The 23,193-nt window shown below is 44.6% G+C and overlaps 1 protein-coding gene across 3 annotated transcripts; it reads left to right on the plus strand.

The window, feature by feature from the left end:
• The first annotated feature begins 103 nt into the window (after positions 1–103).
• il17rd (interleukin 17 receptor D) lies at positions 104–21,899 on the plus strand. Of its 3 annotated transcripts, XM_053438233.1 has the most exons (16): positions 104–270; positions 10,061–10,115; positions 13,539–13,661; positions 16,117–16,235; positions 16,384–16,504; positions 17,211–17,255; positions 17,353–17,504; positions 17,607–17,672; positions 17,790–17,844; positions 18,030–18,140; positions 18,486–18,670; positions 18,764–18,879; positions 19,641–19,895; positions 20,035–20,595; positions 21,122–21,396; positions 21,573–21,899. In XM_053438233.1, exons 1-16 carry the CDS (start codon positions 151–153, stop codon positions 21,698–21,700), a joined length of 2,487 nt encoding a protein of 828 aa, XP_053294208.1. In that variant the 5' UTR covers positions 104–150; the 3' UTR covers positions 21,701–21,899. The 3 variants fall into 3 exon arrangements, with proteins under 3 accessions (XP_053294208.1, XP_053294217.1, XP_053294227.1); XM_053438242.1 differs by lacking the exons at positions 104–270; positions 10,061–10,115; positions 13,539–13,661 and adding an exon at positions 15,133–15,685; XM_053438252.1 differs by lacking the exons at positions 104–270; positions 10,061–10,115; positions 13,539–13,661 and adding an exon at positions 15,133–15,548.
• Positions 21,900–23,193: the final 1,294 nt, after the last annotated feature.

A 23,193-nucleotide genomic window follows, 5' to 3' on the forward strand; every position in this document is an offset into this window, starting at 1 on the left:
ACACGCACGCACGCACACACACATTCTCTCTCTCTCTCTCTCTCTCTCTCTCTCTCTCTCTCTCTCTCTCTCTCTCTCTCTCTCTCTCTCTCACACACACCTCCTCTCCTCCTCCTCCTCCTCTCAGAGTTGCTCAGACTTGAGGGAGGAATGGCGGCTCCTCGCACTTTCTTCATCTCTCTCTCCGGCTTCTTTCTGCTCTTATATGTTCCTGGTGGATCTACGACCTCAGGAACCAGGAACCCGAACCAGGAGAAATGTGGCTTCAAGGTAGAGAACTCTTAACTTTACTTTCATCGTGCAGATGTAACGACACGAAGCGTAAAGCTGATCCTGGGTCGGTCGTCTCCAAGTCTCCAAAACCCTCCAGGTTCCTGCTGCTCGGTGGCTTTCTGCTGGTTTCACCTCAGTTGTACTGGAGATAAACTGGTGTGGGAATGTTGGGTTTAGTTTAATCTTCAGTTTGTTAGTTTAATCTTAACTTCGCTGTGTGGAGCGTCCCTGTCGATACCTTCCTCACCTGCGCGGAGCTGGAGCTCACGTTTTACGCACGGACCAGACTCAAGTTAAAAAAAGTTCTCATTTCTAAGTTTGCAGACGTTTGAAAAGCAACTTTCCATCAGTTTTTATTAAAGCAAGTGTTTTCCTTAAATGTGGCCCACATATAACACATGGTGCTGGATTTATATCCAATAAAACCTCACCTTTTAGAACCATTACCTTCTGAACAGACAGTTAAAAAGTAAACCACTACTAAAAACTAAACCTAACTTAAATATGAAAAATACGTATGAGATCTATGCAGATTTTTAAAGATGACTTCCTAAGGTCAATGATTGTGTTTTTTTTGTTTTCTTTGGAAACATCACAATGATATAAACTGACATATAATGATTCAAGGAGAGAGAAATTGCAATAAATATACTAAGAAATAATATACTATATATATATATATATAATTACAATAACAAACTTCATGTAGCCCAAAGAGAACCAGAAAATCAATGGTTAAAATTCCATTTCATTCTGTTAATTTTGAGATTATGGTGAATTACAGTTTGTAAATGAAATGACCTGCATTGTGTGTGTAGATAAAAACAGGAATATATCTATAAAAAAATGTCTGTAGATATCTCACAAATTCTCAGGTAGATGAGAACAAATAGCTGGATCCTCCTCCTGACCCGTATCACCTCAATCCACCGAGGTGCATGGAAATCCGTTCTGTAGTTTTTGCGTAATCTTGATTAAAAACCAATCCACCACCAAACAGGCCGAGGGGAAACCTCCCTGTCGGAGGTAACGACCCGACCCGCCACCTCCACATTGTTCTGTGTCACAACCTCACAGCAGCTTTTGTTCCTGAACATGAATGAAGCAGCTTTTGATCTGTGCTGCACTTTGAACAGGCTTCGGAACACACAGCTTCTCAATGTGCTGTGTTTCATCCCTGGTGGCTCCTGGGTCCACATCCCAGCTTCAGCTTCAGACCAGGCGACTGAATGTTTGTGGTTTGTGCAGTTCTGCATCCATGTTGTGTAGTTATTGATACAAATGGAGTTTGAGAACGTGTGTTTCCACGAGTTTCTGCTTCTCAGAGTTTGAAAATACCGAAACAATTAATCAATACTCAAATGAATCTGTTGGTCAATTAATGGTCAAAATAATAACAAAGACAAACCTTTAGAGAAAGTGTGTGTGTGTGTGTAAGATGTGTTTAAAAAGTGTGTAATGTGATATTCTTTTTCATGTTTGTGTCATGGAAAGTAGAATTATCTGGTCGTGTGTGTGTGAGTGAAAGCGCACACTCTCTACAGGTTTTAATTTTCCTGTGTTGATAGATGACTCCTACCTGCCTGTGTGTGCGTGCGTGCGTGTGTGTGTGTGCGTGTGTGTGTGCGTGTGTGTGTGTGTGTGTTATCCTTGTTTCCTCTCCCTGGCTTTGAAGTGTTTTCTACAGGAAGCTTCACACTGTTTACTCTGAAGAAACATTCCTTCCTGCGACCCTCCCCTTCCACCACCCCCCTACCACACACACACACACACACACACACACACACACACCTCCCCCTCTCTCTCCCTGCTTCCCCTCTCTTTTCAGAAACGCACACTTCAAAGGCTGCTTGACGGGGGTGCGAGGACTTGCTATTCTACAGGTGTGAAGTTATTAGAGCTGTGTGCGTGCGTGTGTGTGTCACATAAATGCTTTGCCAGTTCCCCATGTGTGCGTTGTGTTTGAAAGGTCGGGGTCAGGTATGTTCCCCTGAGATAATTAGTTGATTAACTGGTTAGTCCATTGGCTATTTTGATCGGCAATTAATCAATTAAGTCTTTTGTTCTAAACATTCTTTGGCTGGAGGAAGATTAAACTGGGGCCTCTGTTCTAACAGGGATCGGGATCATTAATGTGTTGTACTGTCTACTGGGGTTTTTGTCAGGGCGGCACAGTGGTTCACAGGTTAGCAAGAAGGTCCTTGGTTCAGATCCCGGTGTGGCCGTGGCTTTGACTTTAAGTTCCCCATAGGTTTGAATGGTTGTCTCTGAAACGTTGGTCTGATGTGCTGGTGACACATGTCGCCTCCCGCACCGCCAATGGCTGGATGGTAACATTAGTAATGAGGAAGCTCGGCCCCTGGCAGCTCAGTTGGAGATGTGTGGTGTGTGTTATGTTAGAAGCATTGAGATGTTGACTCGAGCGGGGATGAGGATCGGGCCTCAGAGGTCTGGTAACCTCACTTCCTTCTAACTCAAAACCCCCAGAGTGCTTTCATTTTCAAACGTGTAGTCTTCAGATCAAACCGATGCTGCACTCGAGTCCCTTGATCACTTTATCAGACTTCACCGAGTTCCCTCTGGAGCCACTAGGGGCCTGTTCCACTCCCCCGCACAGAGTTCTCCTCCACACCTGAAAGAGCTTCGTGTGGAGAACCTGTGGAATTCCCCTTCAAGTGTCCAAATGGACAAACAATCAGGCTTCTTCAGAGTCACTGAAGCACTTAAAGGAAACTTTCTTCTTCACTGGATGTTTCAGGTCGAGGCAGGAGGCCACACTGATGATTGAGATGCTTCTCTCTCTCTCTCTCTCTCTCTGGTTCAACACATCTGTTGAAGTCATCACATCGGTCTCAGCGGAGGAAGACTCACCAGGAAATCATTCAGCTTCCTCCTCTCTCTCTGTGTTCCGCTCTCTATTCCTCATCCTTCTTTCTCTCTCCCCCTCCCCTCGCTTGTCAACGCAGGTTTCCACTGTGTAACCATGTCACGTATCCCATCATCCTCTGGGGCTCCGATGTGTTCTTGGCATCAGGAGGCCTCAGAGGGCGTCACGGCTGGGTGGGCGTCCGATGTGAAACACGTGTGGTTTTCTGGTGTTCTGGGGACTGGATCAGGCCGAGGATGAAGGGTCGATGCTTGACCTTCACCTCCTCCATAAAAAACTAAACATGTCTTTATCCTCTCCGGTTTTTCTTGGGAATGAGATTCTCGGCTCGGCACCAAAAATAAGGAAACAGATTTTTCCATTAATGGACAGACTGAGAATGTGTAAGGCAGAGTACTTGGAGACGGACAGAAGATACTTCACTTAATACTTAACGAAAAACTTGAAGGGCTCCCCAGAAGAGAAGCTAATATGTATTGGTCGTCCCCCTGGTGGCTGGCTGGAGTATAGGTCACAAATCCAGCCTCGACCGAAGTAAACAGTCAAATTGATTGTTTTAAAAATGTGGAAAACATCGACAGCTGAGCCTGACTCGTGATTGGTCGAGTGTGTGAATACAGCGTCTCCACTACGGCGCAGACTCTGGTTAAGAATGACATCACCAGTACAAGATGGCAGCTCCCATGACCGGGATGTTTTGGCTTCCTTTCTGTACAGTAGGAGGAAGTGAAAAACAAGTTGTCCATTCTTATCCACAGTCTTATTCAGGTGGTGACACATTCAAAGACAACGTGGAAGCCTGACACTTCCTGTAATTTGCATATTAAGCTCTGAACGGGCTGGTATTTTTGTCACGTTGCACAAAACTGGCGCATGTGTGTGTGTTTGTGTGAGAAAGTCTGATATGTTGACGCACCCACGTGTTGCAGCACATCCACCTGAACAGTCAAATACTTAAAATTGGCTTCGAATATGTGGTGAGGTTGAGAAACTCAGTTCCTGATTTAATTCATACTTTTGCTTTATTCTTATTTTATTCAGACAAAGCTCCTGAACATCTGCTCAGATTCAGAAAACATTAAACATTTGACAGCCTCTTTTCTGGTATATAAAAAAATGTGTTTGTCTAATTAAGGTATTAAATCAGCTTTTTAGTCTATTTATTTGCAATGTTTATTATTTCCATTACATCTTCAGGTGAAAAACAAGAGAAGAACCATTTGAATGAATTTATTTATGTCCTATAACCACATTTATAAATTGTGCAAGCAATATAGCCATGATTAAAAAAGAAAAGTAAAAAAAGAAATATACAAAAACCAGAACATAAGAAAATACATCATGAACAAGATTAAATCAGAGCATAACTAAAGAAGAACTATGTCTGTTTCACTCTTGTTGCTTCGTTTATTCTTTAAAAAGCAGATTTGTGAAACGTGGTTTTTTTACATAGTGTTTATTAGGATTCATGATTGTTGCAGCAGTTTTAAATCAACATATAAATCAAACAGTTGTTGGAAGTTGGAGTTGGACCGTCAGTTTCTCACTGCTTCATATCTTTACTCTTTGCTTGGCTGAGCTGATTCTCTGTGCTGGATGAAGGGGAGCGGGTTTCATTCTTGTGGCTCGTCCGGGAAGTCGAACTCTTCTCAGTTTGTGTCCACGGGTTCGAGACCCTCGCACACTCTGCACAGGTTCAGTGTCATCAGGCGCCTGACGTCAGCTTCTGTCTCTTCAGAGGAAAGACACAGTTTGTCCTCGTCCTCTCTCTCGGGGAAGAGGAGGAGGAGGGAGTCTTTTAAAAGACAAGCTGGCACAGCAGGAGTGGGGTGGCTCTTCCTGGGTGAGGAGGTAGAGGGGGAGGAGGAGGAGGAGGAGCTGGGATGAAGAGGAGTGGTGTGGGGGGTCATTCAGGAGCAGTCATGCACGAGGAGGAAGCTGCAGGTTTTGTTCCTGCGGTGGGAAATCTCTGGTTGGCTGCTCCCGAACGTGCACAGACACACACACACACACACACACACACACACACACACACACACACACACATACACATTGTTATATTTTTGTATTTCTTCAACCATGATTTTTTTTTTAATATCATATCATTGTGTTTGTTTTAATAGAACAGGAAATTCTAATGTTTGAGGGGAGAAAGGTTTGTACTGAATTTGAGACTTAGTTATCCAGAGAACCATTGTGAGTGAACTGGTGTAAACACTGGGAATCTCATATCCGCTGTGGGACGGATGGTCCTCTCAGGCTCACATGTTGAAGAGCTCTTCTCCGTGTGTCATCACTGTGTCTGTTTTCACCATCAGCACCTGATGATTTATGGATCTGTAGCACACAGGGACGAGGTGTACCTCGATCTCCTGTCCACACTGGAACCCTGAACCAGTAAAAAGAAGACTACTGCTCTTCCAGTTTAAAGTTTATGATTCCATGAGGCCTGAGCAGCAGTTGGAAGTTGCACAGTTTTTGACAAAGTTGTGTTTTCACTCAGTTTGATCTCGTGTCACCTTCTCGTCATGTCGTTTTAATCATAAATTTTAATAAATTAAAAAGCACGATGGATATGTCAACGCTCACACTAAAACTAAAATCCATTATAAAAGCCAATGCAATCCTTTCATCCAGTTTTATGGGAGCTGGTTTCACTCTGGTGAAGATGTAAATCCACAGAAGGAGGTCATTTAGGCTTTAACAGTGTTTGTCTGGTTTTACTTGTTCTTCCCGGGAGAAGCTCCGCTGTGTTTCTTTGTGTTTCTTTACTTTGTCTCTGACACTACTGCATGCATTGTCTAACCTATAACCTATAACCTATAACTTATAACCTATACACACTGTATTTGTCCCACCACAGTTTCAGACTGGTTTAACAGAATAATGGATATACAGTATATTGTTTTAGAAATTAACTAAATTAATTAATCTCCAGAAAACTGTCTGGAGATTTTCCTTCACATATGAAGAAAGCAGTGGGACATTGTCCTGGTTGGACACATTCACATCAACAGGAACATTCCCAGAACATTCAAAGGGGGGGGGGGGGGGGGGGGGGGGGTCGTCTGGGTAGAGGATACAGGAGGCGGGACTTGACGTAGACATTCAGCACGCGGCTGCTCCGCCTCTCGCCTGAATAACGCAGCGGATTCGTTGTGGACGTGCAGATCGGCCTCCTGCTGTGTTCTGCATGTGTGAAACACAAACTCCGGGTTTTAGTCTGCAGCCAATTCTCCGGGTTTTTTTTACCCAGAGGGAATTCCCCCTAAACAGATCTAGTGTTGCACTGGCAAGTTAATGCTCCTTAAAAGCACACAAATACTGTAGATGTCCGGTGCAACCATGTTGTCCCATATGGTAGTGTTTGTGAGTGTGTGTGTGTGTGTGTGTGTGTGTGGGGAGGGGGGGGGGGGGGGGTGTTTGTAAGAGACAGGAAGACATTAGGGAAACAGAGCTAAGTTTTGAGCCCTGAGGCCTTTGCAGGAACAAGACCCTCATCAACCGAACACACAACCACACAGTGTTGTGTGTTCGGTTCTTTGTGCCGTTCTACTAAGTCGACTAACGATTGTGTTGCTGCAGCTCTAATGTGTGACGCCCGGTCACAGCCACACACAGGCTGCTTCTTTTCTCTAATAGAGAAAATGATAGAGATTTACACACATGCACCTCCTCTTGAGAAAATACAGAAGAGCCGCGGAGTTCATTTTGAAAGCAGCTTTAGTGACAGACAATCAGCAGCCAATTGTATGGTTCAGACTGAAGAGTTGTGTTGTTTAGTTGTGTGAGTGCCACAGACAATTTAATATACTGATGGCTTTTGTAACGTGAAGAGAAATTCAACTAATAAGAAAGTGTTTTAGAAACAAATGATCAACCCTAACTTTAAATAACACTTCACTCTTAGACGTTCCGAAGCAGAAACAACAGAAGTAGTTTTTAAAAAGTTTGTCTAAATACAAACAACCCTTCAAGAACTTTGTCTCAAGACAATACTCTGAACCTTTCTGAGGGAATAATAAGTTCAGATTATGAAGGAAATAATAAGTTCAGATTATGAATCTTCGCCTCCTGACAGCTGCTCATTCTGTACAGACAGAGTAATGGAGCTCATGACCCAGCTCTGGTCCTGGTTCTCCGAGCAGAACTCCTCTCAGCGTCTGTGGCTCAGCTCACGAGAGTCTGTTGATTAGAGGTCAACAGGGAGTGTGTCCCATGTTCTCTGTCCCACATCTGGAACTGCTCTGTTGGCCCCAAACAGGACGAGGCAGAGGACAAATCTGCTACATGAACCTTGAAAGCTGTAATTGAAGGAGTTCCTGTTTAATCAGATTCCTCCTTCTCCTCTTCCCTCCTTCCTCTTCTCGTTCTTCCTTCCCACCTTCCTTCCCTGCAGGCCCGCTGATTACGTCTCCCGTCCTCCTCCCTTTTTCTGGCGATCTTTCCTTCCTCCTTGCATCCTCCTCTCCCTCGCTCTTTTTCCTGTGCTTTTCCTCTGGCGCTGTGATTAATTACTGTTGATGTTCAGCTAACTGAGCTGGCCTGATTAGAGCAGGAGCTGATTGTGTGCTTGTGTGTGCGTTTGTGTGTGTGTCTGTGTGTGTGTGTGTGTGTGTGTGTACGTGGGGGTTTTTCCAAAGGGGAGCTCTGATCTTTTCATGCTGAAACTTCTTGTGTTTTTATATTAGAAATTCGCTTGTGATTCTTGATGTTTGTGTTTTAAAAAGTGAGTTGAAGCACAGAGTCGAACCTGCAACCTTTCTCCAAACACTCGGCATGTGTCTCTGAACTGTTTGACCTCCAACAGCTGCTCCTCTGTTCTTTTTTTTTATTACGAATAATGAACTGTTCTTTTATTATCTTAGTTTTGTTTTTATCTTCTTTCCTCGTGAGTTGTTTGATGACGTGACTCAGTTTGCTTTGGCCCCAGGGTGTGTGTCTGTGTGTGTCTGTGTGTGTGTGTTGGGGGGGGGGGGAGAGATTATAATGATTATTACTAGTGAGAAACACCTGGCCACAGGAAGGAAGACAAGTATTTTCCTCTGTGTTTTATATTTGAGGAATTGTCAGTTGTAAAGTGTGAAGGTTTTTTCTCGTGGTTTTCAATTCGGAGCTATTGAAAAGTGTCTGACGCTGTGAGATAGTGTAGGATTGTCTCTGTTGGGCACTTTGTCGGCATTAGACATGTTTGGTAACAGCCTCCGTTCTGTTGGAATGTACAGATGTAAACTGACAACAGCATGTGTGGAGAAAAATGCCGATCTCTCATTAGTTAGAATGACGGCACTGTAGGGATGCAGCTCGGCTCCAGACACAAAATGATTCCAACAAACAAACTGTCGTCCACAACACAAGAGGGGGAACATGGGTGAGCCATGGAGGCAGCGGCCAATCAGATACAAGCAAGAACGATTGGCTCGTTTATTTAACAATTCATAAATCAGTTGATGGATAAAATACAAAAACTTACTCCGGAGCTTTACAGTTAATCCCTGTATCATAGATACTTGTATTCCCGTTTTTACTTTTTCAGTTTTGCGTCGATTGCGTGTTAGGAACGTTGTCTACACGCCCACTGGTTGTGTTCACACACGCCCCCTATTGGTGACTTCAGGAGATTATCCGGAGGTCGGTGCAGTTGAGGTGTTCGATTCCCCAGATACTCTGGTTTCCTCCCACATTCCAAGCACCAGCGTTTCCCGGGGCATGGTACTTTCTTCCCAGTGCAACCAGTCAGGAAGTCTGCTATTTTTTTGTGATTTTTTTTTTTTAATTAGCCTCCCATTTCATGCTGCCAGCAGGACATGTGTGGTCACAGCAGCGTGTAAACCTGGAAGGGTCAAAGGTCGGCAGCCGAAACTAAATATATAATTAATAGCGACAGGAAAGGTGTGTGTGTGTGTGTGTGTGTTTCTGTGTGTGTGTGTGTGTTTCTGTCTTTCTAAGGACATTTCCCTCTGTCCTCACTTCTTCAAAGGGACGTTTGATGCTTTACTTCTGGTTTATAGTCGATGCAAGTGTTGGTTTTAAGGGCCGGGGGACGTATTGTGTCAATGAAGGTCTTCACGAGGATATAATTACAAACGTATGTGTGTGGATGGGCTGTTGAGGTACATTGGCTGCTAACAAGCATGGCACACCTTCTGTAACACACACACACAGACACACACACACACACACAGTAGGGGGTCTGTCTGATTGATTTCAGGTGTGTGCGTGTGGTTGTTGTGTGTGACCACAGTCTGACACCTCTGTAACAACTTCAAGTGTGTGTGTGTGAGTGTGAGTGTGTGTTTAACATAGAAACAAGGTCAAACCTATAAACCCGCTCTGCTCTGCTCAAACCTTATGAGGATCAGCGTCTGTGTCCTGGGATGCAGAGAGGGGGATTCTGGGTAACTGTAGCTCCGCTTATCTCAGTGCTCATCATGCGCTGCTCCATCTGCTGCCCTTTGTGTTGGATAGAGCTGCTGGGTGGAGCTAGGAGGGAGAGTTCCAGGTCTGACACCACCCGATGGAGCCTGGTGTCACGTTACAGTCAAAGTCCCGAAGCAGCAGGAACTAAAAGTGACATTTTCAAGTTACTGCTTTTATTACATGCGTCCATTTGTTGGGACCATAGACCGTAAATAAAGATGGACACTGCGTCTCCAGCCTCGTCCCTCTTTCCAACAATGAAGCCAAAACATCCTGGATACGAGCGCCGCCATCTTGTGCCGGTGACGTCATTTGCAACCTGAGTCAGTTTCGCTGCAGCAAGTTTATCAGAAACATCCCTTTTAATAGATGTGATTAAAACACAGAGCCCACAAAGTGTTTTAACAAAGTTAGGTCTCTCATTGAACTAACAGACATCCAGGTCTTTTCTTTAATGTCATGTGATCTTCTCTCTCTCAGGTGCAGTCGGGGGCAGATGGAGGTCGCAGGTTGGCCGTCACCTTCAGAGCTGAGAGTGAGTTTCAACAGTTTCTTACATTGAACATTCAGGAGCTGGAACCCAGTCGCACTTTGGTATTAAATCATGTGATGATCCTGTTTCTACATTGAACTGGTCTTCAGTGTTGTTGGGAATTGTGAGTCAATCCCTCTTCATGTCCAACATTAAGGTGGAACAGTGTCAGAACATTTTCATTGCTAATATCTGATCAGATCCCAACATACCAGGGAAGGAAATCCTCATCAGACCCTGCACCTCCTCCTCCTCCTCCTCCTCCTCCTCCTCCACCGTCTTCCTCCTCTTTTGTTCTTTATTCTGTAAAAGTCAAGTTCCTGAGCCGTGGCCGATCCCTCCCTCCTGCCTTTGTCCGTGACCATGAGCGAGAAGCACGTTCCTTTTTGTGTGTGTGCGTGTGTGTGTGTTTGTGTGTGTGTGTGTGTGTGTGTCCCAGTTTTCAAGCAGTCCTCATATTAAACTATATAAATAGTTTTAGTCCTATAAGCGGTGAGAATTATTTTTTAAATCAGAAAACACTAAACCAATGAAACTTCATTATAATAAACCCCTTCTTTTGTTTAACATGAATGATACATCCATGAATGTGTTGGTTATAATTCCATTAACGAAACATTCTCCAGTTAGTTACTCATTTAGTCTCTGAAATATGAAAAATGCAAACTCCCTGAATAACAAGGGGTCGAGTCTCCTCTGTCTCTTCTGACCAGAGGCGCTCACATGTCTGCCATGTTTATAAATGAAGAAGTTTTCACGCTGCAGAGCCAGAAAACAATATTTCTTTGGTAACTTTGATTGAAAAATGATAGAATGAATCATTTAAGAGGACTTCCTCGTTTTTCTGTGACTAATTGTTGCCGCTCTTAATTACTTGTCCTCTACGAGTCTTAATGCTAAGACAAGATAAACATGTTTTCGTATTTATAAAAATGTGAAACTGCTCCTTTAGATAAAAATAAAAAACAGCGGCCCTGACTCCCTTTCTCTCCTAAAGTGATTCATTTTCATTGAATCTGATCTTAATACATATTATGTCACCGACCGATGTGGAGGTCAGGGGTCAGAAGGTCATGATGATGGATCCTCTTTAAGAACTGAGGAAACAGAACAAGTTTTTAGACCCGCAAGGTTTAAGCCACAGTGGAGCACGGAGGTGTTTTAGCATGACAATCGGACTCAGTCTCATTGTGTGTGTGTACTGAGGTGTGTTTGTGTGTGTGTCTCTGTGTGTGTGTGTTGAGGGTGTGACACACCTCACTGCCTCCTTTCCTGTGAACCTCCAGCTGGAGGAGGATGAGAGGATGAAGGAGGAGGAGCCTCCGAGTTTCCTTCTTCGGACTCGGACTGTGTTTGCAGTGATGTCATGGAGAATATAAAGCAGGGCGACCTTTGACCTGCAGTTGGTCACATGGGTTGAGATCAGAAAATCTTCACACACACAAGTCTGGAGACATTGAGTATTTCTTATAGCCCCAAAAAAAACAACGTATAGACCAAAACTATCTAATGACTGATCTTAATAACTAATATGCATTGTTGTACAGTGACATGTTCCCTCACTACCACCAACAGACACACACTGTTGTGTATATTGATTAAATACCAAATACACCTAATATATATTGATAATATATTGATTATAAGTCGAAGTAAGCTTTGCCAAAGAGGTTGTGTTTACACGTCTGTCTGTTTGTTTGTTTGTTTGTTTGTTTGTTTGTTGTCATCCGCATGAACAATGGGACACAGACCGAGACAGAACCTGTGGAATTCTGGCATATTTAGGGGAATTCTATATTTCTATGAAGCTGTTTTCTGATATGAACTCAGCAGGAGGGTTTGGGACGAGGGGCCTGAAGGGGCCGGTAAAAAGCGGCAGAGATGCATTGTTCGATTTTTGACACAGGAGAGAAGAAGACTTTCTTTGTCTTCCTCGGTCTTTACTTTGTCCTCAACTCTCGGGAGCTTTGGAAAAGAGGGAGAGGAAGAGGAGGAGGAAGGTTGTGTGAAAGCTCCAACCTCCTTTTCTGCTTCTTTAAATGGAAGGAAAGGGTTTTCTCCTCGTCATCCAGCTGTGAACTTCTCCTCTTATCTCCTCTTTCATCCTCCTCTTCCTCCCGTCATTTGTCTTTCAAAGAAGCTCTGAGGTCAAAGAGGATTGACGGAGGAAGAGGAGTAACAATTAAGCTGCGACCTTTCCCTCCTCCTTACATCCTATAGAGGAGCTTTATGATGGCCGAGGAGGAGGAAGAGGAGCGACCAGCCGCGACCTTCTCCTTGAGCCCTGAACATGACCCCGCTTTGAGGAGGACGAGGAGGCCAGAGGAAAAGGAGCATTGACCTTGTGTATCCCATGCCCTTTAACCTCATCTCTATCACCTCCATCCTTTTTTAAGCTCCCCTTCTCTTCCTCCGCCTCAGTCTTCTCCGTCAATATGTGGCAGTAGGAAGGAGGAGCAGTCAGTCGTGTCTGAGCTTACGCCCCCTTTTCCTTTCTGCGTCCTAAGTCCGTCTTTTCTCCTCCGGTCCCTCCCGGTTCATGGCTGGCTGCTCTTCTTCGTCCTCCTCCTCTTCCTCCGCCCGTCAAACTTCGTCTTTCACCAGAGAAATGTCAGGAACAGGAGGAGGAGGAGGTGGGGGAGGTGTCAGAGTACACATGGGTGTGGTTTTGTGTGAATGACAGTTCAGTGCAGACGTCTCCTGAGTGTCCTGTTTAAGCAGCGGTGTCCTGTTCTCAACATATGTCTTCAGCTAGTCTCACACATGTCACATGACCTTATATTTCTCTTTATCTCCTCAATTCTGAGCTTTAATTTTCTCAGTCAGAAATATATTTACCAAAAAGAAGAGATTAAATCCTCTTCTCCTCAGGTTATGTTGTCACATGTCTTGTTTTTGTTTGATTTAAGGTCCTAAAACCCCAAATAACAAAATATTCTGTTTACAGTCATAAAATTAAAGAAAGGGAGAAATTCTTCTCTTTGTTTTTAAATGGTTGAGAAATGACTGAAATTACTAATCAGTTATCGTTTTATCAGAAAACACCTTAAGAGTAAATGTAAAATGAACGTTCACTACAGGAGAAAACTCCACCTTTCACTAACTTGTTTTAAAGTGTTTGGTGCTGCATCGAAAAGAACAAACCATTGAACCACAGCAAATGATGGAGAGATGAAGATTAAATCAAAAGGGAGTTGTTATAATTGTTTAGACGACTTTAAAAATGGTCTCAGCTCAGAAACGTCTAAAGGGCTCAGACGTTTCTGCACCTCAGACAGAAACATTGACACAATGAGAGAAATGAACAGAAAGATGCTGATGGCAACACGTGTAGATCAGGTTTAAAGTGTTGAAATATATATAATGTTTAATTGGTCACATGCACTGTGGTTATTAATCTCTCTTTCTCCGTCTCTCGCCCTTCAGACTGTTCAATAAACTACCCACTGGGGAAACATGTCATCCACGAGGTCGCCAACGTCTCCTTCAGCCACCTGTCCTGTGACGACCAGGCCGCTGTGGTGGTCCACTGGTCTCCAAGTCCATTAGGTAACTTACCTGTCTGTCGCCCTGTCTGTCGCCCTGTCTGTCGCCCTGTCTGTCGCCCTGTCTGTCGCCCTGTCTGTCGCCCTGTCTGTCGTCCTGTCTGTCGCCCTGTCTGTCGCCCTCTGTGTCCGTCAGCAATCTTCTCAAAGGTTCTTCAGAGAGAAAGTTTAAGAGAGGGAAGAGGAAAAGTGAGGGAGGAGGAACAGGAAAGTAAAACCTTCAAAGAGCTCAAATCTGTAAGATTAGCCTGCCTGTGTGTGTGTGTGTGTGTGTGCCTGCCTGTGTGTGTGAGTGTATGTGTGTGTGTGTGTGTGTGTGTCCCTTTGATCAGTCTGAGAAAGAGAGAGGATCACATCACACACAACAATACCAGGATTTGACCGTGAAGGAATGTGTGTCGGTGCATGTGCTCGGTGTAAGGTGAACCTCCCTCGCTGCCTGTGACAATCCACTCTGTTGTTTTCTCACTGACACAGAAAGGTTCCAGGAAATGTTCCAGGTCTCGTGTGAACAGCTTCTGCTCAGTGTCACTGCTGGAAGTTTCCAAAACAAACTGGGAAAGTTATTCACTTTACAAGATGGTTTCATAGCTGGTGGTAGATATTGTCTATGATGATCAGACGTCTGTTAAAGATGTTCAACTCACTTCTTAAAAACGTTCATAGTATATCATTGTGTGGATATAAAGATGGACGACAGGACGGCTCCCAAAAGTGAAGCCAAAAGCGTCTCGATGGCCCCCTGGTGGCTGGCTGCAGTACAGCTCATAAACCCCACCTCCTCCACTTCAGTGGATGGGACAATGGCTGAACTAGGAAGTCAAAGTATCAGGGATATTTAGCTTCATCCATCTTCATTAACAGTCTATTATTGATCAAGTGTTGTCCCTGATCTGTAAATACAGCAAATACTTTATATATACAGAACGTTTCTAGTCTTATCGTCAACAGAGCTCAACATTTACACGTTCCACCTTCAACAACATGAAGCTTTGCTGCTTTCCATGGTTTTATATCACATTCTGCACTTTTATGTGACGGGGGAATCACTAGGATCTCGTGATTTATCCTCTGGAACAGCAGATGTCACAGCAAAGGTTGTTAAGATGTTTTAGCTCAGTAAAAAGTTTCCTGTGCTTTTTGAACTTTAGTGTGTATCACAGTGGAGGATCTGCACCTCTTCACCTGTGGCTCATAAAGACTTTGAATCAGGGCCGGAAGATTAAGATCTCAGCTCTGAAGAGAAGGAACAAAAATATAAAACCTGAGCAGCAACCTGGCGTCACTGCAGCTGCTGCTAACATGCAAAACATCCGAGAGAGAGAGGGAGGGAGAGAGAGGTAGAGAGAGAGAGAGAGGGAGAGAGGGAGGGAGAAAAAGGGACAGAGAGCGAGCGAGAGAGAGGGAGCGAGCGAGCAGAAGAACAGGTTTTCCTGTCTTGAGGCAGATTCCTGAATACACTCTCTCTCCCCCTCTCTCCTCTCTGTCTCTCTCTCTCTCGCGCTCTCTCTTTCTCTCTTTCTCTTCATCTCGCTTTCTCTTCCTCTCTCTTTCTCTTCCTCCCTCCATCAGTCCCTCTTTCTCTCTCTGTCTTCCTCAATCCCCCCCTCTCTCCCACTGTCCCTCTCTCTCTGTCTTTCTCTCTCCCTCTATCCCTCTCTCTTTCTCTCCAAACATCCTTCTCTCTCTTCCTACCTTTGTGTCTCTCTCTCTCTCTCTCTCTCTCTCTCTCTCTCTCTCTCTCTCTCTCTCTTTTTTGTTAATAGGAAAAACATGTCCTGTGGATACAAAGGTGTAATTACAGGACAGACGTGTCTTTTAGGATCAGTGAGGATGAGGGTGGGGGAGGCGAAGAGGAGACGAGACAAAGGAAAGAAATAGTTGACACGAGGTGAGGAAAGGAGGGAATTACATAAGAAGAGGAGACGAGGAGAGGTAGTTTAGTGAGGAGGGAACGAAAGGAAAGAAAGAGAGGAGATAGGAAGTGGAAAAGGAACAAGGACAGGAAAAGAGGAAAGAAAAATGAAGGTGAGTTGTGAAGGAGAGTGAACAAAAAGAAGGGAGGGAAAGGAGAAAGGAAGGCAGGGAGGGAAGTGAAGAAGGAGACTAAATGAGGACAGGTAGTTTTGTGACGAGAGGAGGAAAGAAAATGAGAGAGGAGACGCAAGGAAAGGAAAAACAACAGAGGAAGGAAAGGAAGCAAGGAAGATCACAAGCAGGCAGAGGATGCATTGGGTGAGGACAGGAACAAATAAGTGATTTAGTGAAGTAGATAAATGGAGGCGATAAGGAATCGAGGAAAGAGCCTGTGGAAGTCGGTCAGCGTTTTTGTTTTGTAGTTCCAGCCCCTTGCCAGTGGAGGGCGCTGCAGGCCCCCCCCCCCCCCCCCCCCCCCCCCCCCCCCGCTGTCCCTGGTGACCCTGTGTCGGAGGCTGAACTCTCTGTCTCTGTCTCTTCAGGGATCGAACACATTAAAGGCTTCAGAGTTTATCTGGAGGACAAGAATCCAGAAGGGAAACAGTGTCAACATCTCATCCTCAAAGATCCACGACAACTCAACTTCTCTCACAAGAGCACGGTGAGAAAGAAACACCTGAACTCTCAGAGAATTAAATATGAGTTCTGATTCCTTTCTGTTTGGATCTTTATTAAGACAAGTGAAATATAGATAAAGCTTGTTTTCTCGTTTACTGATCATTTATTTGTATCCCCCCCCCCCCCTCCAGAAGCTGAGCAGTCAGCCGTTCGGCGGTTTGACTTTCGACACCGACTACATGGTTCGTGTTGTTCCTTTCCCGACTCTGATGAACGAGAGTTTCTTCCCTCCATCGTTCCTCAGGACCAACTGTGAGTTCAGCTCCGCCCAGATCCTGACGAGATCGAGTCCTTTGCAGATTCATTGATTTATCACGTTATAGATAATCACAGGCCGACAGGGAGAGAGAATTGAAATATACAAGAAAAGAATGGTCCAGATTATGTCAAGTTTAGTTTAGCTCTGTGCACATACTGGTAGCATAAATAATCTGATTCTAATCATCCTGTTTTTACTGAAGTTCAGTCCATTCACTGACTGGTCACTAACTCACAAGATGAGCTGAACAAAGCCTGGATGTTTCTCTGTTAACTTCAGAATCAGAATCAGAAAGTATTTATTGCCAAGTAGGTTTACACCTACAAATAATTTGCTCTGGTTATTGGTGCATACAATGAATATAAAAACATAAAAACACAAAAACACAACAAAATACAACACACATAAGAAAAGCAATGAAAAGAAACAATATATATTTACCTATTTACTCCCTTTGTCTAATATTTATACAAAGTAACATTTATTTAGACATAAACATATCTAAATAAAATATATATAATAGATAAAAGATATAAAAAGTGAAGTAAAAAGTGAAATGCAAGATGCAAGACAGTGAACAGTGTCGGATTGCAATATGCAATGTAATGCAGTATAATATAATATAATATAATATAATGTCTGTGCTATATCTATATATAACTTATATCTAAGACGACTGTTTGTGTTTGTGTGTCACAGCGTGTGAAGTCCTCCTGGGATCAGACAACTTAGTCTGCAAACCATGTAAGTCCACTCACCAGAGCCACATGTACACACAGGAAGTGTCTGTTTTTGTTGTGTTAATCGGAGGTTGATGTTTGTTTTCTGCTCGTCTGTGCAGTCTGGAAGCCGAAGACCCTGAACGTGTCTCAGCTGGGCTCCAACCTGCACGTGGCCTTCGACCAGGCGCCGGCCTCCTTCGGCTTCCACTTCTACAACCTGTACTACAAGCTGAGGCACGACGGGCCTTTCAGGCTGCAGCGCTGCAAACCAGTGAGGCCACATTTACACTTTGATGTTAAAATATGTGATTGATGAAGTATAATACTCTACATTAAGTTTCCACAGTCTAAGTGCTCTGTTAACTCTGTGCAGGACGTGAACCAGCTCAAAACTACATGTATCCTCCAGAACGTCACTCCAGGAACCTACACTGTAGAGGTCAGTGAACGCAGCACACGGATGAGACTCCTCATGATGTGTCTGTTCACACACCGGTTTATTTCCTCTGTTCCTCCCTCTCCTTTCGGTTTATTGATTTCTTTCTTCTCCTGTCAGCTGAGAGACGACGGGAACACGACCAGGAGACAGACGCAGTACTACGTCAGCCAGGGTGAGACACACACGTTACACATGCAGTTCTCTACATGCAGCCACTTTGAATAACCTGAGGAAAACATCTGGAGTCCAGTGAATGTCTGAAAGCAGAATAGGTTTCAGCGTGTTCACTTTCCTACTTTTGCTTTAAACGACTGAATTCTATTGTCTCACGCCGGGTGTATTTGTTTTGTCCTCCAGCCCACTCCGCCTGGGCGGGGCCTATCCGTGCCATGGCCATCACGGTGCCTCTGGTCTTAATGTCCGCCTTCGCCACGCTCTTCACTGTCATGTGTCGCAAGAAACAGCAGGGTGAGAATATGTGGTTGGATATACACTCAATTATCTTTTGATTATTGTCTTTTCTGTTATTGATTGCTCTGATATGCATTAGTCTCTTAATCTGAATTGGTTTTAATTGATTTTTCTGACGGTGATTGGCATAATTGATTGATTGAAAGACGGAATTTATTATTTTCCCTATTCTCTGACATCGTATTGACCAAATGATTCATCAGTGAAATAACATACACATTAATAGATAATGAGGATTCTTTGTTAATATCTTAATTCACTGACGCTGCGTTATTTGAACATGTTTACAGACCTAACAGTGCTCTGATCAATCCGCCTCATCGTTTCATCTTCTTCTGTCAGAAAACATCTACAGCCAGCTGGACGAGGAGAGCAGCGAGTCGTCCAATCAGAGCGCGGCGTTGAGCCCGGAGCGGCCGTGGCCTCGACCCAAAGTCTTCATCTGTTACTCCAACAGAGACAGCCCCAAGCACACCAGCGTCATCCAGAGCTTCGCCTACTTCCTGCAGGACTTCTGCAACTGTGAGGTGAGACAGCGTAGCTCAACACCGACACCTAGAGGGAAACCAACGTAACAATGGTTCCCAGTTTGACTGTTGGTGGCTCCCCCCTGTGTTCAGGTTGTGTTGGACCTGTGGGAACATCTGGAGATGTGTAAGGAGGGTCAGATGTCGTGGCTCAGCCGCCAGCTGGACGACGCCAACTACATCATCACCGTCTGCTCCAAAGGCCTCCGGTACGCCACTCTGCCTTTCTGACCTCACCTCGGAGGGCCACACAGTGAAGCAGCGGCCACTAGATGGTGCTAGATTAATGATTAACTGCTTTATAATCAACATCAACAACATTCTATTCAAACTTCGATGAGATGTTAGATACTCAGCAGCTTCTCTCACTGAAAGATAAAGTCTAAGTTTATATTTGGAGGCGTCACATTCGTTATTGCTTGATCACATGTCCTCAGCTCCTCCCCTTGTTAAAATACCATCCTTCATTCTGTCCATCCATTGTTACCTTCCCTTCTTCCCTCCTTCATGCTTTCCTTGTTTTTCTCTTGCTTGTCCCATTTCTCCCTTTCTTATTTTTATTTAAGTTAACTCTCTGTGTGTTCACGAACTCAAAGCTCAGAGACAGTTGCTCAAATCTTCCAGGAAATGTCAAAATAAAATCTGGAAAATTCCCAGCTAGCAGGTTGTGTTGTTAACACTTCTAAAATAACTATGGACACAAATGTTTAAAAAACTAAAATACACAAATATCTCAGGACTCTGAACTGGACAATCTCTTATTTTATTTTTTTTCTGGATATTATCTAGAGTGAATGTCTGAAAACCACTTATCCCATAGCCATGAGCCTTTAACAAAGCCCATTCCAAATATTAAAAAAGGAAAGAACAGATCCACAGATCAATAACTCTTCTCCTGAATCATTGATCCAACCATCGTCCCTCTTCCCTCACACGTTAGGTTCTAATCCGCTCTGTTCCCTTCCTGCAGATACTATGTGGAGAAGAAGAGTCGCAGAGGGAAGACGCCGGTCAGTCGCCGCACCACCAGTAGCAGCAGCAGCGCCCCGGTCTGTGGTTCTGGCAGTGACCTGTTCACGGTGGGCGTGGCCATGGTCGCCGAAAAGCTGCGCATGGCGAAGCAGAGTGAGGGCGGGGGGGCTCAGGAGCTGAACCGCTACATGGCGGTGTACTTCGACTACTCCACAGAAAACGACATCCCCACCATGTTGAGTCTGGCTCCCAGGTAAATACAGACCTGTGGACAGAATGACATAATATACACATACAACTAAAATCAACAGAAAACAATCAAGTTGTTAAGCTGATCCTCTGAACGCCCAGTCACCAGATGCAGTGATACTTCCTGTTTGCTGTTCCTTCAGGTTCAAGCTGATGGACCAGCTGCCTCAGCTCTTCAGTCGCCTCCACTCCGGTCAGTCCAGCCTGACCGACCGGGAGCAGCAGCCGGTCAACGTCTCCAGGAGGAACTACTTCAGGAGCAAGTCTGGACGCTCGCTCTACGTCTCCATCTGCAACATGCACCAGCACATCAGCCAGAACCCCGACTGGTTCGAGAAGCAGCTGGCTCCTGCCGCGGCCTCCTCGGCCTCATCCGGGGCTTCTCCCAAACATTCTCCTCTCCCCACCGTCCCGGGTTCCAGTCCTCCGAAGACTCCCTGCTCCTCCTCCTCCTCCTCGCCGCCGCCCGAGCGGAGGTTTGACTCCGGTTTGGTGCTGAACGAGGTGGCGGTGAGGACGCCGCCGCTCGAGGGCAGGAATGGAGTCCCGAAAAGGAACATGCTCCTGCTGGCTCCTGGCTCCAGTCCCAGTCTCAATCTCAGCTCCAGTCCTAGTCCTAGTCCTGGTCTTTGCCCCAGTCCTGGTCTCTGTCCCAGTCCAGGTCTGCCACACGGCTCTGGTTCCCTGCTGGGACCCACCTCAAGGTAAAGAAAAGACAAAGACCTCCTTTGAGCATTAAGGGTTAAGTTCTCAGGGACACATTTTGGAAGTTTTCAGTTTTTCTCAAATGAAACTTGAGGCAGTTCTCACATTTGTCTGTTCAGCAGGTTTCAGACTAAACTCTTTATAACTCTGTAAGAATGCAACCAGAGATTCTGCATTCACAGCAGCCCAGAGACCTGTGGAGCGTTCAGGTGATGGGTGGAGCAGCAGGGAGGACACAACACATAACTTCATAAAGTGTTTTTCTTTTCAGAACATAAACAAAAAGTCCAGAATCAGCTCTTTCCAAGTTGACGTCTTCTCTTCTTCTTCATCCTGAGATATTCCCGTTCTTGTTGTGTTTCTCACTTTTCAAACTGTTCTCACGCCCCCCCCCCCCCCCCCCCGGAACGTTTCAGGAGATTATCTGGAGTTCATTCCCCCCCCCCCCAACTGCTGCTTTTGACTCCACAGCAGGAAGTAGGAGACATTCTCAGTCTGACGGCTGCTCCTCTTCCTCTCCTTCAGGTCCAGCTCTGGAGTGTCTGGACTTTCCCCTGAAGAATCCTCCACCTCCTCCTCTGCTCCGTCCATCCTGCAGGAGGGGCTGTTTCCTGGCTCCACCCAGGAAGAAGAAGAAGGCCACCCCACCCCTCCAGAGCTCCCCCCTCCTCGGGATTCCGGCATCTACGATTCGTCGGTCCCTTCGTCGGAGCTGTCCATTCCCCTGATGGAGGGACTGTCACATGACCAGGCCGACTCCTCCTCCGTGGCCGACAGTGAATCATCCTCTTCGGGCCTGGGTAAGGCCGGCGGCCATGACTTTGTAGAAACTCACTACATTTAAAACATCATCATTAGAGCCCTGCTGGCCGACTTGCACCTACAGATAATTTCACTTAATAAACAATATGTTTTTGTTTGTATCTGTGTTTTTTTATTTTATTTATAGTTTTAATCATTCATTTGGATCTTCCAGGTGACGAGGAGCCGTCGGTCCTCACGTCGCTCCACTGCAGCTCGGCCACAGTGTGTAAAGCGGAGCTGCACCACCACCACCACCACCTGGAGCACGGTGAGGGACTCGCTCCTGTGGCGTCACTGTAGGAGGACGCCTCCCGGCCAATCACAAGAGGACCCGCTCCGTGTTGGTCTCAGACTTGAACCCTTTCACCTAAGAGCTGTCATCTGATCATCGTGGAAACAAAAACTGGAATAATTTAAAGTCCACTTGGAGTTCCTCCTGTTCTTTCATCATCGGAAACTGTCCCGTTATAAAACACATCTAAAGTACTCAACCCTTGGGGGGGGGGGGGGGGGACCACATATTCTTCAGTGAATGCCGTCACATGTAATGAACCTTTTTACTTTAGTGTGGTCAGTATACGTTACAGAGTGGAATTCAGTTTGCAATAGAACATTTTATCAATAATCATATTATGAATACTGAGTTTTTCCTCTGATATGTTTTAACAGCATTATTTGGTTTTAATGTTTTAAACACAGAAACTTTGATCAATCAAATCTTCAAATAACCTGCTAACATGACAAAACACTTTTTAATCCTCAAAGTCAGATGCTCCTCAAACTCCTTCGGCAGGTGGGAGCTCCTCCTACAACATTATATACTGAATACTGTGGTTACATATTGTAAAGTATTGCATTTATAGATCTATACGTCTTCAAGCTTTCTAATTGTTTTCTAGCATTGCTGCAGGGACCAGACAGAACGAGGGCTTCACAAAATGAAACCACTGTAAAAACAACATTCCTGCCAGAACGAGACAGAGATAATCGAGTTTTAAATCAAAACTTTGAGATAATACGTCATAATTTTGATTTTAAAAAAGGTCAAAACTGTTTTTGATTAACCATGAAGAATCTTATTTAATAATTCCTAACTTTTCATGTAACTTATCATCTGTCCCATCAACTTTTTTCTGTCCTGATCAGCTGTCGTTCACTTCTCTCATCTGGAGTCAAAGTTTCAGAAAGTTTTTCTGTTCCCGGACACAAACATTTCTGTTGCTGGTGAAAATCAAAGCGTCTGGTTCATCAGCAGCTCTTGTTTCATTCTCATGGAACATTCAGCATTTCCTACTTGTAAATATTATTTGTATTTTTTTATTATATAGTAATTTTTTTTTTCTTGGAAATGTCTTTTTGTATAGTTAGACTGTTATTTTTCTACATTTTCTATGTACATGTACTGTTTTATAGTACCTTAATGTAGAGAATAAATAAATCCATCTAATGAAACCTTGTCGTTGTTGTTCTTCAATGTCTCTTAAGAGTTTAAGAGTCTTATGAAACCTTTGCACGAAGCTAAATGTAGTTGTGCACAATTAAAGCCACGAACACTCAGTGAATAAGTATCTATAATGATTTATGGCTCGTTATTATCTCTGGTTGGGCTCGAGCTGACAAACGAGTTTGAGTTTCTTCTAATGAAAGCCACAGAGAGTCTGACATGAAGAGCAGCGGACAGCTCCTCAGTGTGGGAGCTGTGAAGCGTCAACACCAAAACCAACAGGAGCCTCCAGAACTCACACAGCTGCACGGACAGGCCCAGCAGCGGCCGGCCTTCACAATAAAAGCAC

The sequence above is a fragment of the Pleuronectes platessa genome, chromosome 2, assembly GCF_947347685.1.
Source record: "Pleuronectes platessa chromosome 2, fPlePla1.1, whole genome shotgun sequence".
Classification (NCBI taxonomy): Eukaryota; Metazoa; Chordata; class Actinopteri; order Pleuronectiformes; family Pleuronectidae; genus Pleuronectes; species Pleuronectes platessa.